This window comes from Peromyscus eremicus, chromosome 2 (assembly GCF_949786415.1).
Source record: "Peromyscus eremicus chromosome 2, PerEre_H2_v1, whole genome shotgun sequence".
Classification (NCBI taxonomy): Eukaryota; Metazoa; Chordata; class Mammalia; order Rodentia; family Cricetidae; genus Peromyscus; species Peromyscus eremicus.
In genome coordinates this window covers 149,883,357-149,900,819 of record NC_081417.1, presented here as the reverse complement: position 1 = coordinate 149,900,819, position 17,463 = coordinate 149,883,357, and the positions used below count along the sequence as shown (strand labels likewise).

The 17,463-nt window shown below is 49.3% G+C and overlaps 1 protein-coding gene across 2 annotated transcripts in view; it reads left to right on the top strand.

Annotated features, from left to right (window-relative positions):
- Positions 1-2,103, top strand: part of Pla2g5 (phospholipase A2 group V) — a 40,036-nt gene extending 37,933 nt beyond the window's left edge. For both annotated transcript variants that reach the window (XM_059256222.1, XM_059256223.1), the window contains exons 4-5: positions 775-881; positions 1,579-2,103. In XM_059256222.1, coding sequence (XP_059112205.1) covers positions 775-881; positions 1,579-1,700 — 229 coding nt within the window. In that variant the 3' untranslated portion in view covers positions 1,701-2,103. The remainder of the gene's footprint in view (positions 1-774; positions 882-1,578) is intronic.
- Positions 2,104-17,463: the final 15,360 nt, after the last annotated feature.

The window sequence follows — 17,463 nt, the reverse complement described above, 5'->3', positions numbered from 1 at the left end:
ATGATCACACCTACGCTCCATCTAGCTATTAGGAGGCAAAAACAGATCACTGAACTTCTGACCAGTGACAGTTCTAGTGGGTGACTGGGGCTAACTTACCAGACACTCTCCCTGCCAGCTCACACCCACTGCCACAGCTTCTGCCAGAGGGACGTGATTACAGTTTCCCACCTGCTAGGGATGTTAGCCTAAATAACATGCAGAGAGAATCTTCAAAGAATGGCCATTGATTTGGAACAGTGGTGCGCCGCAGTGAGAATGTGCATGCTACCGTAGAAACCATGGGCCTATTCAAGGAGGGTGAGGTAAGGGGAAGTTTTAATTAGCCCAGGCCAGCACTTTTACATAAGCTGCTCAGATACCAAGCTCATTGGTTGTGGAGACCAGAGGCAAGAGCTGGCGTCGGCTCATTGGTGGAGGTGCTGTTACTGGGCAAGCCTTCTATGTAGAGCATCTTGGCTAAACTGCCACAGTCTTAGAAAGTCAAACTTTGTCCCAGGCATCTGTCCTCTCGGGCAAGCTGCGTAAAGCTTGGGGTGCATGCAGGACAAAGAGAGAACCTCTCATAGGTCGGGGGGGGGGGGGGGCGGGGTTAGAAAGTCCTTCAGAGAGAACTTAGCTTAAACAGCCAAGCACAGTGTCATCCTGCTCCATCCCCCCCCCCCCACACACACCTCTGGCTCTAATTCTGTTTACATTTGACTTGAAGTCTCCCAGGTACGGAGGTCAGGAGGGTGCCTCTCCCCCCAGCACCCCCATCTCTCCTTTTGACAGGTGCTGTCAGATGCATGACCGCTGTTATGGAGAACTGGAGGAGAACGGCTGTAGCATCTGGACCCAATCCTATGACTACAGATTCATACAGGGGTTGGTCGTCTGCGGTAAGGGTGACTCCCCATTCAGGCTGGGAGTTCTGCTGCCTAAGAGATGGGCCGGCCTGTATCTTGTGAGGCAGTGTGAGGGTGAGGGGCATGGGACTGTTGGCAGCCTTTTTAGGTTTCCAGGGAAGGGTGGGCCCAGTTTAGACCCACTATTCACTAGGTACTGTGGGCTAGCAGATGTCCTCTCCCTGGGTAGAGTAGGTTTCATTTCCTTATTTCGCATGTGTAACGGAAGCTCAAAGCTTTGCCAGTGTGCAGCAGGACTCATGTCCAGGCCCCTGAGTTCAAAGCCTGGCCCCAGGTGCATCTCTATTGAATGCCTCCCATAGAAACCATCTCCACCCTTAAGCTAGGCTCTCCACCCAAAGGGGATGTGTCTGTTCCACCAGATGGGGCACTCCCTGAATGGAAACCTCATCCTGATCGAGATCTTGGCCTTCAGCTCAGCAGCTGAGCCTCCTCCATCAGATTACACATCTCCCTAGCTCAGGAACTGAAGCTCTCCCATCAGATTAAGTGTCACCCTGGTGCAGATTCCTCCTCCACACACTGTGAGATCCCTCAGAGCAGGGCACAGATTGGGGACTGTGCAGACTAGAAGCCACCTTCTGATGTGACTTTGAACAAGTCAGTGTTGAAAATTGTGGTGGAGCACAATTTTCCCATGCTCACTCTGCCCTTGGCTTCCCTTTTGTAGAATACACGTCCTACTGTCCGGGGAAGCTTTGTGACTGTGACCGGAAGCTGGTCTACTGCCTGCGGAGAAATCTCTGGAGCTACAATCCTCTTTACCAGTATTACCCCAACTTCCTCTGCTAATGCCCTGGGTGGGCTCTGCTCCAGGGGTGCCCCTCACAGTCGAGGTCCCCCTCTGCTGTATCCCTGATGCACACCCCCAAGGTCTTGGATCTGTCTTCCTCTGTGCACCACTGGGCTGGACAGAACCCCAGGACTACACTTGGTTTTCCAGAGTCCCAGAGAGGGAATTCTGATCCAGGCTTGGCAAACTCCCAGGATGGCTGAGCCTGCACTTGTGAGGTTGGATCTGGGCCCGGAAGCTCCCCCCAGCTCCAGGCCAGCGCCATATTGACTTTTCTTTCAATTTCTGGAACTGAACTGTCATTACCACCCTCCAGAGACCTTTTACTCGAGTAGAAGCCAAATTAACTCTATAAATCTGTTATGTAGATATTAAATAAAACCCATTCTCAAGGCTAGTAAACACCACCCAGCATTTCCTCTGATGGGGCTGGGGTAGGATTGCCTAAACCTTTCTAACCCCTGAGGCACCTGCATCTCCTCAGGGATGGAGGTGGAAACAGATCTTCTTAGATGCCTTTTGAGTTTTGCCTGAGTTCATTTTCTTAAACCTTGGCATCCTTCAAGCCAGACCTGGGGCTCATGCTTCTTCTCGAGGAAGATGAGACACAGTCCTGCGCCACCTTGGGCACCTGGCTAGAGAGGGCAGCATCTGGCTCCAGCCCTGGCTTCTGCAGCTGTGTGGTCTTGAACCTCTGGGTAGTCTGAATCTCTCTGATTTTCCTCAAAATATAAAATGAGACTCCTTCTAGGAGCATACTGGTGCACACCCCTAATCCCAGCACCTGGGAGGTGGAGGAGGCAGGAGAGTCAGAAGTTCAAGGCTTGCCTCTGCTCCATAGCGAGTGAGTTTTGAGTTTAGCCTAGACTACATGAGACTGTGTCTCAAAGAGAACCAATTAACTAATTAAAATGAGACTCCTAATGCTCACCTGGTGCAGATCCAGGGATGCAGGAGTTCTGAGATGTCACTGAGTGGGAAGAAATGGTTTAAATAAGATTCAAGGTGCCTGGAAATACAGTTAGTGGCGGAGTGACTACCTAGTTTTCACCAAGGGCATTGAAAGTCCCAACTCATCTATCACCTTGTAAAAGATGGTACTTTCTCATGCCAATATGACAAGAGGGTTCTTCCCAAGGAAGGGCCTAGGCTCCTTCACTCACATCTCCAAAATGTGCAGGACACATGAGATCTCTATTTAGAGAACTCCAGTGTTCGAACATTTTCTAAATAAAGTTAATTATATGAGATCACCCCAAATTCACACGTTTTGGCATACACTAGCGACTATATTTAAACAATACCAGAGTGGGCCTCACATGCTGATTTCACACATGAAAATCTGGGAGGGGGAGCCTTGGGAGAGATGGTACAGTTGGTAAAGAGCCTGCTTTGAGCAAGCATGAAGACCTGGATTGGATCACCAGGACTCATAAAAAAAAAAAAAAAAAAAAGCTGGGCATAGTGGTGTGTGCTTGTAATCTCAGTAGTGGGGAGGTGAGACAGGCAGATTCCTGGCTCAATAGCCAGCCATAAGACTGACAACTGAAGTTCACACACACACACACACACACACACACACACACACACACGGCACCAACAAGTATACCCACACACATTAATTTTTTTTTTCCAAAATCAGAACCATTTCCCAAGCGCAGCCTTGAGGTTTGTGGGAACTCAGAAGTGTCCTTCTGATGCCTGGTGTCTGTTTCGATGGCATGAAGAGACCTGGACCCTGCTTCTCCTGTCAGGGTCAGGTGGCAGGCTGGTGTCATGTTGCTGGTAAGTTCTACAGAAGGGCAGATGGTCAGGTCCTTCTCTCTGGACCTCCTAGCTCTGAGCCCTGGCATCCAGAGATGCTCAGCCAGGCCAGGAATGCTGTGAGGTTAGAAAAACAGCAACACAACATGGAGGCTTTGGGCTGGATGGGACCACGAGGAACCTCTATTTATCTACTAGGGCCAGGAGAGGTTGGGAGACTGATCCCAGAGTCAGATGTGAGGATCTGACACTAAGCCTTCACTTTGCCCATCATCACGTACTCCCAATGAAGGAGGAAACAGATTGCAGTACAATTCAGTGACTACCCCCACATTAGGGGGTTCCCAAGAGATGCCCTGCACTCAAAGAAAAGCTAGCCCCTTTTTTTCTGTTCTAAATGCCTCTTTGAATTCTCCCCTGGGTGGTTAGTCTGGCAGGGCTCTAGGATTCATCCTGACTCTGTGGAATGGCACATGGTCATTGCCACCTTGGGTCCACCTGCAGGGCTATGAACAGATCTGAAGAAACAGAGAGCTGAGTGAATCCCCAAACCTGTGAAGAAACCTCCTCGTGTTTGGTCTGCCCACTCCTTAGCAGAAACACCGTCAGATAAGTCATCTCCTTGAGATTTCATGGCTGCCCTTTAAGAGATATGGAAATGCTCAGTGTGTAAAAGTCAGTGGAGAACGTGAATACACACTCAGCAGGACCTGGGGACCACAGGACCCATGCCAGCATCTGAAATTGTGCTTTGGACTCAAATGGGGCAGCAAGACGGGCCAAATGTATTAACACATGGATGTCAGTGCGTGTGTGTGTGCGCGCGAGCGCGTGCGTGTGTGCATGCGTGAGTGTACATGCTCATAGCTGTCTCCAGACTGAAAAGTAGACAAAAGGGAATTCTAGTGGTGACTGAGCAGGGAGAACAAAGCTGAGCACGCTAGTGTGGTAACAGGTGCATTGAGCTCCGCCATGCAGGAGGCTGCCTAGCCCCGAGCACCCACATGTTAGGCAGATGTTCTCATCCCACAGTGAGAGTGCCACCAGAAGCTCAGGGTGGTAGAGTGCTTTGCCTGAGGCCACACAGGTTCCGAGGAAGGCAGGTAGGAAGGAAGCAGCCAGCTGCCTGATGTTCAAGCTGGAGCAGATGGTATCCACTTGCCTCAGAAGCTGGGAGGGAGGGCCAGGTCTTGCAACAAGTCTGGAGGAAGACTCATTTTGTCTCTGCCAAGGTGACTGTGGTAAGCTGAACCTAAGATGTGCTTCCCAGGGCTCCTTTCCATGCAGAGCACTGGGTTTGCAAGAGAAGGGGGTGTTTTGTGTAGTTTGTCTAGAAAGCAGAAGGGACGTCTCAGATTTTCTCACTTTGCACCTAGAAATTCTGAACCTAGCACAAAGTCAAATTCGCTCATGGCTCAGACCCACTGTCACAGCCTGGCTCGCCTGGCAGGTGGGAATCTGCCGGGTCTCTCCTTCTGCACTGGCCCAGGTGTGTTTTTAACTCAGTGTGAGAGGGAGAAGGAGGAGGAGGAGGGCTTCTGTAGGCTGGAACACAGCAAGCTGAGCTCAGGACTCTGAGGATTACATGGTTCCAGCCTACTCTGTGGACACCTCTCACCCTCACCCTCCTGGTTTCCAATCTCTTCATCCACTGCATAGCCATCCTCCCTTCCTGACTCTCGGCCCTGCTAACTTCCTGATGTGGTAGCTTCAGGCACAAGGAAAACAGCCTCCCTCCCATTCCATGTGAAGCCAGCCAGATCCCAGGATCAGTGTATCATGGCAGTGTGGTATCCTGCCTCAGCCCAGTCCCTGGATGGCATAGAATGTGTTACTAGCTGTAGTTTCCGAGGAACAGAACCCAAAGGAAGGTTTTCTGGCTTGCTTTGGAATTATCTGGGATCGCTTTTTCTTCTTGATTGAAATGCATTTGCGACTGCATTTCAGTGATAAAGAGGACATGCATTTCCCACAGCCTGCAGGGCTCAAGCAGTGACCTCACTGGCTACTATGCATACCCCATTCAAGTACGGAGTCCTGGGATGGCCAAGTAATTGGTGGGGCAGAATATTTTAGTGAGATAAAAACTGGGGTAGGAGAGCTTATAGGAAGAAACCATGAATTCGAGGCTCTGAATTCCCACTCAAGACCTGCAGAAGGGATGCGAGTGTTTTCTTGCTGCCTGGGCAGGGCGCAGGTACCCACAGAGAGGCTGGGGTGGGAGGGCCCTGGAGCCTGCAGATGGAAGGGCTGTTCTGAAGCAGTTAGAGCGGACCAGCTCTGTCTCCTGGCTCCTGTTGACAGATGTTTGCTGCATGACTTGTCCTGTCATGGAGAGGACACAGACTGGCTTTAGCTGTCAGAATGGCACTGCTCCCTTGCTTTGCAATGGCCCAGCAGCAGGAGCTCTCCTCTCCGTCCTGGTCATGACCTGGCCAGAAGGACCTGAACTGGATCATCTCTCAATCCACAGGACACCACACTGCATCCTATATCCCATATTGTGCTGGGTGGACCTGGTGATTGGGAAGAAATTTCCTTCATTCCTTCCTCCCTCCCTCTGTCCCTCCCTCCCTCCTTCCCTTCCTTCCTCCCTCCCTCCCTCCCTCCCTCCCTCGGTCCCTCGGTCCCTCCCTCCCCCTCCGTCCCTCCCTCCCCCCTCTCTCCCTCCCTCCCTTCCTCTCACCTGCCCATTTGTCTTGTCTTTCCTTCTTTTAATCCTTTCTGTCTTGGCTAGCTGTGGGCACAGGGTCTTGATATATAGGCCCGGCTAGCCTGGAATTCACTACGTAGACCAAGCAGGGATTACAGGTATGTGCCACCAAGCCCAACTAAAAGGAACTTTACACTAAGACACAAGGATGCCTTAGATAACAGCAAACCCCATCACAACACAGGGTCTGCTGTCTCAGGGGCTTCTAGAGGGGCCTTGTGGCCTGGAGTCTGCTGAGAACCTTCTTTTGAGAGGCACTGCTGGTTGGTTGTTGGATCTACCAAGTCCTAGAGTCACATGCGATTCCACCCGCAAAGGGCAGTGACCTGTAGGAGATGGAGCTGAGAGTATCCGTAGGGAACATGGATGCCTTGACCCCACTCCTGCCGCAGCACTTAAGGGGTGAGTTTCCTGTGATGGGTGGGCTGTGAGAGAATATCCAGGCCCCTCTTGCTGACATTCACTGACAGGTCTTGCCAGTGGACCACTGTTGCTCTGCAGGGCCTGGCTGTTTGGGTTGGATGTGTTAAAGTGGTTGACCTTTGGTGCTTCAGTTAACAAAAGGGGACAGTGGCTGGGCATGGTGGTGCATACCTGTAATCCCAGTACTTGGGATGTGGAAGCAGGAGGCTCGGGGGTTCAAGGCCATCCTCGGCCACACAGAGTTCAATGACAGCCTGGGCTTCTTGAGTCTCTGTCTCAAAGAAAGAGCTAGAGAGATGGCTTTGCAGTGCTCTTCTGGATGACCTGGGTTCCATTCCCAGTGCCCACAATGGGCAGCTCACAACTGCCTGGAACTCCAGCTCCAGGAGATCCAATGCCTGCCCTCCTCTGGACTCATCAGGCACCTGGACTCATGTGCACATACACTCAGACATACACGTACACACACTTAAAAATACCAGCCTTGGGGGCTGGAGAGATGGCTCAGCAGTTAAGAGCACTGGCTGCTCTTCCAGAGGTCCTGAGTTCAATTCCCAGCATCCACATGGTGGCTTACAACCATCTGCAATAAAATCTGATGCCCTCTTAAAAAAAAAAAAAAATACCAGCCTTAAAAAAACCAAACAAAACAGAATGGGGCTTCCATCCTCCCAAGGTGACCTCAGGCCTTTGATTTCTGTTCTCTATGCCTTTGTTCTGTGGCTGTCCAGTGGGCTACGCCTTCTTCATAGCTTGCTGGGGGTGTCTATATGATAAAGTGGGGTACAAAGCATACCTTATATTGCCTGGCTTGTAGTCAGCACTCGATAAATGGTGCATGTCATGGGAGTGGAGCACCAAATCAAGCCTGAGCACTCCAACTGCAATGTCAGTCCCTAAACACAAGAAAGGAGAGCTGAGGTAGCTATGAGCCATAGGTGTGGGGGGGGGACCCCTCTCCTCTTTCCAAGACCCCACCTTCGTGGGTGTGACTACGGGTGATGCTCAAATGGTGCAGTTCTCCTTAGGGGAGCACTAGTGAGCTCCCAGGAGGAAGAAGCCACAGTTGTGAGAGGCAGCACCTGCAAGGAGACCCTAGTTGAACACCGGGCAAGCAGGCCTGCAGCTGGTCCCAAAGGCTATCCATTCTCACGTCCACCCTTTGCCTATGTGGTGCATCAGGTTGGATGGATGCCCCAGCTCCACCTCACCAGGCAAAGGCTTCTGCACAAGCCTCTGCTCCAATGCTTCCTCTAGAAAAGTATGTCATCTCAGTCTTCCCCAGCAGGGGTCCTCCTTCCTCTTCTGGTCTCCCACAGCCTCTCTCTCTCCCTCCCTCTCTTTCTTTCTCTCTCTCTCTCTCTCTCTCTCTCTCTCTCTCTCTCTCTCTCTCTCTCTCTCTCTCTCTCCCCTCCTCCTTCTCCTCCTCCTCCCCCTCCCTCTTCCCTCCCCCCCCCATATCCTGAGCACCCATGGTTAATCCCATAACACATGCTTACTAAACATCTACCTGTGCCAGGCTTGGATGGACCCACACCTGCCAGTCTGTCCCCCGGGAGATTCACGTTGGGGCAGGGAGTGACTTGAAAAGACACTAGCTTTGTGAGAGAACACAGGTTAAGGGAAGAAGAGTCAGCTTAAACCAAGAGACAGGGCAGGAAGGCAGGGCCTGCCAAGGACCCCTGGGCCCCATGTCCACCTGAGCAGAGCCATAGCAGCCTCTGACTCGGAGCCGTGACTCTGGATCAGGAAATTTGACTTGCTTGGGGGCAGAGCTCAGCCCCCTTCACCTAGCAGAGAGGAGAAAGCTCAGCCCATGTGGCGCCCAGGGGATTCTAAGACTATGTCTTAGGGATATTCTAAGATTCTGTGGCCTTGGGATGCACAGGCAGAAAGTCCATTTCAGAATGACCAGATGCCCAAGTGATCAGAGCTGGTGATCCACAGCCTGGAAACCTGTGGTCAAGTGTGGAGACACTGGGGAGGGACAAGTCCTTGGAAGCTAAATGGGTCACACACACAGCATACTGTTTCGTTACTCCCAGTCAAAAAGGTGGACAGAGCTCGTCTGGTGCTCACATGTATCCAAGGGATGTACTATAGACATCTGGAGTCTGGGACAACTTGAATTTCTGGCACTAATTTTCCAGATCTCTGAAGCTGGCATGGTGGCCCAGAGGTCAGTGTGCAGGAGGCATATCCTGGTTATGAATACAGGAGACACCATGACAAAGCATCCACCGCTTGGGGTACACTTTATTTTTTTATTTTTATTTTTATTTATTTATTTTTTTTTGTCTTTTAAGGGTTTATTTATAACTTTCTTCATCTGTTATGATAGAACAATTTCTTACATCGAAGCCTTTACTTCTCTGCTTTTAAAACCGAGTATATGCCTGTAACAATTGCTTTACCCCCTCCCGTGTGTGTGTGTGTGTGTGTGTGTGTGTGTGTGTGTGTGTGTTACCCCCTCCCGTGTGTGTGTGTGTGTGTGTGTGTGTGTGTGTGTGTGTACATGTGCATATTCCCATGCATACATATGTATACAAAGCCAGAAGGTAATGCTGGGAGGCGCTCATTGAATCTGGAGCTCATCAATTCAGCTATACCAACTACACCAACAGCCTGCTCCAGGCATATACTCATCCCTGCCTCAGCCGGGGTTACAGGCCTTTGCTGCTGTGAGGGTTATTTTACATAAATCCTAGGGTATCAGACATTCATTTCCTTCATGCAGCTGCAGCAAGCCACTTACAGACTAAGTCATCTCACTAGCTTTTCCTTACCCTTTCTAAGTGGTTTGGGGTCATCAGGTCAATCCCCCTGCACCTACCTACAGCTACTGACCTACTGATCTTTTCCTAACCCAGCAAGGAGCTTAGGAGAACACGAGATGACTCTTAGAGAGAGAACGGTTGCCTTTCAAAGTCACGTATTCCTCTCTGCAGAGTTTCTGGGAATCTGCCAAGCCACTTGTCAAGTCTGAGCACCCAGCCCTGAGCCTCTGAAGATTGTTTTTCTTGGTGTCTAAAAGTCGTTGAGTCATCAGTCCTGAACTGCTGATCTGGAAATTCAGAATGTTGCAGGACTGGTTTCCCATGAATCAAAGCGAGCCAGCTGCTGGGCGCCGGGCTTACTCAGGTTTCCAATAAACCTGTGGGCTGCAAACTGTGACCCTGTCATTACCATCCAGATCATGGCTCCGTCTAGACAGGCCTGCCACCTTGTGGAACATCGGGAATTCTAAAGATTCGGTCCTGTGTGGATTGCTGGATTATCCTTTTCCAAGTGTTCTGACCGGGGTTGATTCTCCCAGAAGCCCACTTGATTGAGAGGGAACCTGAGAGATGAAAGAAAGTGTCCTGGGGGAAGGCTGCACTTGAATTTGTGATGGAGGTGGGACTCAAAACAGGTTCTCTGACCCTGGAGTCTGGGGCAGTCCAAGCAATCCAAGTTGGCTCCCTGTAGCTGAATCACGGGACAACTCGAGGGACCAGGACAGTGCAGCTGCTGTCCCAGGAGGAGTGCTACATACTGGTGGCATCTATGAGCTATCCTTGGCTCCCCAACTCACAGTGAGAGCAGAGAGGTCACTTCTCTGTGGCTTGCTGCATCATTTCATAGAGCTCAAATAAGCTGCCCTGGGTGGCAAGGAGCCCTGGGGAAGGACAGAAGGACACAGCCATAAAAAGTGTCAATAAAACACATCACCCATGGCCTCCAATGCTGATGCTAACAATGACAATTGCAGCTGCTGGGTTCCACACTGGCCTCTGTGCCACAAAGCACACTTCAGTTCATCACACTTTGAAACTGGTGGGGACAGGATCATGATCCCTCTTCCTGGGTAATAACTGAGGCCCAGGGAGTGCCAGCAACTTGTACCCAAGATTCTACAGCCTGGAAATCAGAGACCCCAGCACTGACAGTCCTGCTCATGGGACTCAGAGCCCCCATACATGACCATGACATCAGTCTTCCCTGCCAGCCTTCCATGCAGCACATCTCCCCAGGATTGTGTAGTGTGTTCGGGATTATCTAGTCATTTTTCTATTAGTACGAGGTTTAGGGTTTGTTTTTTTCTTGTTTTTTTTTTTTTTTTCCTTAGTTACTTGAATGTTGATGGGAAATTACAGGCCACTGGTGGAGAGAAAATGTTCTCTACCTTCTTATGTTCAGACACTGTGGGACCAGCAAATTGAACTAGGAAAGGTCAGATTAGCAGGGCAAATACACACACACACACACACACACACACACACACACACACGTATAAAGTGTGCGTGTGTGCATGTACGTTCATGGAAGTTTAACTTTTATATCACTTTAATAAAGAGAACTTTGGGCTTCAAGAGATAATGAATTGAGGAGAAAATTACTAGGAAGTATATGTAATGAAAGATAAGGGCTTCTGTGGTAAGGTCTGTTTGTGCAAAATCATCTTGATGTTCATGCCTGGCTTCACTAGTACAAGAGAAAAGGGGTCCCCTTCCTCGAAGGGAAATTGATACCTTGCTGGTGTGATAAGGGGAGCCCAAGAGCGCTCTTTCTACATCTATCGATTCTCAGTTGCTGTTAGTGTTAAACAGTCCTTACATCAGAGCAGCACATTTTTGGGGTAACGGGCTCTGTTCTCCTTCATTGCTGTGATGTGGGTTGTCAACCCGACAGAATCTAGAATCACCCGGAAGGTGGACTTCTGATCATGCCCGTGATTATCTTGATCACGTAGATTGGTGTGGGAAAACCCATTTTGTTTGTGAGTGCAACCATTCGTTCCCCAGGCTGGGGAGCCTGGGCTGTGTGAAACGGAGGAAGCTAGCTGGTTAGCAAGCACACGTTCACCCCTCTCATTTCCAGCTTGTGGGTGGGATGTGAGCAGCTGCTTCAAGTGCCTGCTGCCTTGCCTTGCCCGCCACGATGGACTGCACCCTTGAACTGTGCTAAAACGAATCCTTCCTCTTCCTGGAGTTATTTTTGGCAATGTATTTGATCACAGCAACAGCAAAAAAGACAAAGGTAGCTAGTGAGTGTGGATCATTTCCTGGAGTCTTTGAACCAAGGAACCAGAGAGGGATAGACAACTCTTTCTTAAACGAATTATTTAGATTAACAAAAGTGGAAAAGGGAAGAGAGGTGGGCTACTGCCCACTGTAGATTACCGGTCCCTGCATGGACGAGGCTCTAAATAAAATAAAGGAAGCAAATACTCAGTAGCCCTGTGAAGGTCCTACAATAGGCCGAGGCTTGCAAGGTAAGCTGTCAGTGAGGGGTAGGAGCCAACAGAGTCTACCGGGCTAGAGTTTAGTCTAGAATGTATCTTGTCTTTTGGCTCTGTGACTGTGCCTTGGCTCCAGGGATAGATGTGGTTAGTCCAGGCTGGTGACGGGGTGTCCAGAGGAGGAAGGTGGGGTGAGTGCTGGTTGGGCACAGAATTAGAGGAGAAAGGCTTCTTCAGAGGGTGACCCTGACAGACACAACTGAATCTCCAGTATGTGTTGTTCAAAGTCCCGCTTCTGGGGCTGAGATGTCTCAGTTGGTAAGGTGCTTGGCCATGTAAGCACAAAGACCCAAGTTTGAATCCCAGCAGCCACATAAAGAGCCAGGCTCTGTAGCGAGTGTCTGTAGTCCCAGCATGGAGGAGGCAGAGAGGAGAGGATCTTGCCAGCCAGCCAGTCTAGTCAACTAGGTGAGCTCCAAGGTCAGTAACAGACTGTGTCTCAGAAGATAGGTGGAGGGTGATCAAGAAAGACACTCACCATTGACTTCCGGCCTCCGTGTGCATGCACACACCTGTGTACTTGCACCTGCACACTCATACCTATGTACACACAGAAACACACACATCCATCACACACACACACACACACACACACACACACACACACACACATATATATATATATATATATATATATATATATATATAAAACATTGGAACACATACACATCTGTCACACATATACATATAACACCACACATGTAACACAACACATACATGTAACACACATATGCACTGCAGTTTCCTGAACTCAGTACCGTGGTATGCACTTGTGACCCCAGCTATTTGAAAGGCTGAGGCAGGAGGACCCCAAGTTCAAGACACAACTGGGCAATTGAGCAAAACTTTAACTTAAAATAAAACTTACAGGAAGGACTGGGAAGCCAGGCATGATGGTGCATTCTTGAAGTCTTGGCACGTGGGAGAGGGAGGTAGAAGGATCAGGAATTCAAGCCTCAACTATGTATCAAGTTCAAGGCATGGGCTGTCTGAGGCCCTGTCTTGACACATACACCCTCAAAGATAGAGGATACAGTGTAACTCAGTGGTAGAGTGATTGTCTAGCGTCATGAGGCTCTGTGTTTGATCCCTAGTATAGGAGAGCGAGGCAGAAACCAGGAAGGGAGGAAGAAGGGACAGCGGAGGGAGGAAAGGAGGGAGGGAGGAGGAAGGGAGGGAGGGAAGAGGGAGGGAGGAGGAGGGAGGGAGGGGGAAGAGAGGAAGGGAGGGGGAGGGAGGGAGGAGTTTCTTGTCAGCTACTTCAGGTCTAGGAGATGAGGATCCTGAGATTGTGGAAATGAAAAGGGGCATTCCTAACAGAAGCAACATGAGACGTTTTGTTACTAAATAATTGATTGATTAATTATCAGGGGGCACTCACATGACAGGACATGTGTGGCGGTCACAGGACAACTTGTGGGAGTCAGTTCTCTTTTTCTACCCTGTCGCTGTGGGTCCCAGAGACTGAATTCAGGTCTTCAGACTTGAAGGCAAGCACCCTTACCTGCTGAGCCATCTCGCCAGCCTGGAAGAGGTTTAGGAAACAAGGCTGGGGATGCTGAGAAAGCAGGCTTGAGTCTCCCTTCAAGCTTCCCGGGGGAAGTGAAGTGGCCACTCTGTCCATCAGCCGAGCAAGGACCATTGAGGCTCCGTCTCAGGATGGGACTTCACCCCATCCTTAGTCCCGTTCTCTGAGAAGCAGAGGCAGAGGCAGCCAAGCTGGAGACTGCCACATAGTGGCCTCCAGGGAAACAGGGGGCCTGTTCTCCACAAAGGTAGAGGGCTCTTTTGGGTTTTTTGTTTGTTGGTTTGTTTTGTTGAGGCAGGGTCTCCTGTAGCTGAGTTTATCTTCAAACTTGTGTATCTCAGGATGACCTTGAATTACTGACCTTCCTTCTTTCACCTCCCCATTCTGGGATTATAGATGCCCCATGGAGGTGATAAAACACAGCCCTTTCCAATGTGCCCCTCAACCTCTGCCACCCTGTCTGTCACGAGTGCACTATGCCATAAACACAGGATAAGCACATTTGTGTCTTACCACAATCCCAGAATTGATTGATCAACAACAAATTCACAAGGTGCAAAGGTTCCAATGACAGCAATTTGTCATATAATCCCACCTACTTTGGTGACTGGCTGACGCAAATGCAGGTACTTTTACTCCAATTTTAATAACTAATATTAAGTCTCAAATCACACAGCACACAGCACTCAGTCAATCATCTATCTATCTCTATCTATCTATCTATCTATCTATCTATCTATCTATCTATCTTCTATCTATATATTATCTACCTTTATATTGTAGGTGGAGTTTTTTGTCAGGATCGCTGGCTCCCAAATAACCACACAGAGACTTATTATTAATTATAAATGCTTGGTCGATAGCTTAGGCTCATTACTAACTAGCTCTTAAATCTTAGATTAACCCATATTTCTTATCTACACTCTACCCTGTGGTGGTACCTTTTTTCAGCACGGCATGTTCATCTCTTGCTTCCTCTGCGTCTGGCTGGTGACTCTGCTCTCTTTTTCTCCACAAGTCCCATTAACCTCTAACCTGCTTAGCTATTGTCCATTTAGCCTTTTATTAAACCAATGAGAGCAACAAATATTCACAGTGTACAAAAAGATTCTTCTACAGAAATATATTGTCTATCATTCTTCTGTCTGTCTAGCTATCTGTCTGGATATATGTGGTTTACAGATTGAATACAAGTTAAGAGGCTACAACAGAGTATAGAGGACTCAGAAATATAAGTAGAGTCTGGATTGATAAGATATAATGAACCCCAAAGTAGCCAAGAAAAGGAGCGTGGCCAGAGGGTCCAGGTCCAGGTGGGCAGGCAGGTGGATGGGCACTGCAGATGAGTAAGCCTTGTCAATATCTGTGGTGGTTTGAAAGAAAATGGCCCCCAAAAGAAGTGGCACTATTAGGAGGTGTGGCCTTGCTGAAGGAAGTGTGTCACTGTGGAGGTGGGCTTTGAGGTCTCTTTTGCTCAAGTTTCCCTCAGTGTGACAGCCAGTCAACTTCCTGATGCCTTCTGGTCCAGATGTAGCACTCTCAGCTCCAGCACCACATCTGCCTGCACTCCTCCCCATCATGATGATAATGGACTGAACCTCTGAAACTGTAAGCGAGCCACCCCAATTCACTGTTTTCCTTTATAAGAATTGCCATGTCATGGTGTCTCTTCACAGCAATAAAAAACCCAAACTAAGAAAATATCATGGAGATAAAGTGGGGGCTAAGTTGAGCTGAAGCCCCAGGAACAATGGGGAATTCTCTGCCTGTTGGTCCTTGATACACACACACACACACACACACACACACACACACACACACACAGAAGACAAACTGGCAGTTCTTTATGGGGTCCAGGTGAGGGAGTTACACCCTTTCCTTAGCCTGATATATTAAATGAATTCTTGGGCCTGATTTCTCTGATATGGTTTTAATACACCCACGTGCCCCTACAGTTTCAATTCATCCCTGTAAATGTATAGGGTGGCTCCCTTTCTATTCCCAGGAATAAGTCACTTATCAGTCTGCTCCATGGGTGGTGACAGAAATGGTGTTGTTTACTTGGTCCACCCAGGAGTCTAGTCATCCTCTACCCTCAAAATGGAGTCACAGTTGCTTGTAAATGGAGTCTCTCAGGGCAAGGCATGGAGGCTGACAGGGTGACACCGTTCGGGGTTGCAGATGTGGGCTCGTTTTCTCCACCAACTTAAAGAATAACAACAAGGCAGGGAAAGCAAGGTCTCAGCACTAACTCCATCTGGAAAGCCAAAACTGTTTGGGGGCTGGGGGATCCCCTCTCTCAGAATCTGCTGGTTTGGTCTATTGAAGGGGATTGCATAATCTACACAAAGAAAGGAAAGCTAATGGGTTCCCACCACAGGAGCCTGCCCCACGTGTGGGGAATTTGAAAGTCCCACAGAACAGTTTCCCCTGGTGAGGAGGGGGGACACCCACCAAGTCTTTGTCTTGGGGACGGAGAAGATGCCAGAAGCCAGCCATGGTCAGTATTTAAGGGAAAAGTACATTGATCTACCTGGAGCCTGTCTGTCTGATCACCCCGCCAGCCCCTCAGCACAGCCTGAAGAAAACCACTGTTCTAGGCAACCTGAGTAACTTAGAACTGAGCAGAGCTTGACCTCAGCATCATCCGGTGAGAAGTGCTCACTGGAAGAGAAAGAGGATTCACTCAAAAAGTCCCTCTCAGCTAGACACTCCATCTTACAGATCACAAACTGAGGATCAGGGAAGAAAAGCCAGTAACTCAAGCTCACACATCTAGGAAGTGGCCTGTCGGGAGGAATAGCATGAGCTTTCCTAGCAGGCTGTGCGACTTCATTCATTCACTTACTCATCTAGTCAGAAGAATTTCTTACCCGACCCCCCCTCCCCCGACCCCCAGCATTGGTGTTGATGCTGGAAACGTTGCAATCCACCCTTGCCTTGCCTGCCTTTACACATTCTAGCTGAGGATGGAGTGGGGAGGCTGAATGAGAGAGGGATTAAGAACAGATAGAGCAAAGCAGAAGTGTGTGTGTGGGGGGAATGCCTCAGCAAGTTCAAGGTCAGCCTGGGCTCCAAGGTGAGTTCCAGACCAGAACTATCTAACCCGGAGTTAAATAGGTGGTAGATAAGAAGATGAAGGAAAGATGAGAATGGAAAGGTGGGGAGAGAAAAAGGCAGGGATAGATGAAGGGAACAGGGAGGGGAGAAAGAAGAGAGCGAGGCAGAGGAGCAGTTGAGAGGGGAGCATCCCAGGACTGGGAGGAGGGGGGAGGTCAGGGGTTGGGATGAAGGCTGAGCAGGTTAAGTTGGAAGCACTTCCCTAAGAGGTGCTGAGATAGAGTGTTAATCCTGACACTAGAGAATAAGACCACTACCACAGTTTTTTAGCCCAAGTTGGAGAATGCTTTATTAAATACTGGCCAGAATGATGGGCACAGGCCAGGTCCATACCTTGAATTACATTAGTCAGAGGCTTATTAAAGGCAAACCCCACAAGACTAGTACTTCCTGCCTTCATCCAATCAGGGGCAAGCATACATCCTGACATACTTCCTGCCTACAAACCTCCCACCTTTGTGTGATCAAGCACATCCTGTGCAGTTGGGGCAACCAACCTTGTTTACAGAAGTGAAAACACATGGCTTGTTATCTTACAGCAACAACAGTCCTCAGCATTCCAGGAAGTTATCTGTCCTTAGGCAAGTGGGGTTCACAGGTTAGAGGCATTTTTTTGTTTTATAGCTCTCTTAAGCACAGTAATTTAAACCTAAAACATAACTTAAGCCCTCACAGAGGAAGCTGAAGCTGGAAAAGAACCAAGAGGAAGCCTAGCCTGCTTCCCCTGCCCAGCTGTTAGCTTTCTCAAAATACCCTCTTTATTTTCATTTTTAAAAAATCTCAGAGGAAGTGCTGGGGACCCAGGTCAGTTGGTAGAGTCCTTGCCCAGCACACAGGAAGCCCTGAGATCAGTCCCCATCACCCTAGGCATAAACTGGTATAGTTGAACACACCAGTAATTCCAGTCCTCAGAGATTGGAGGCAGGAGGATTT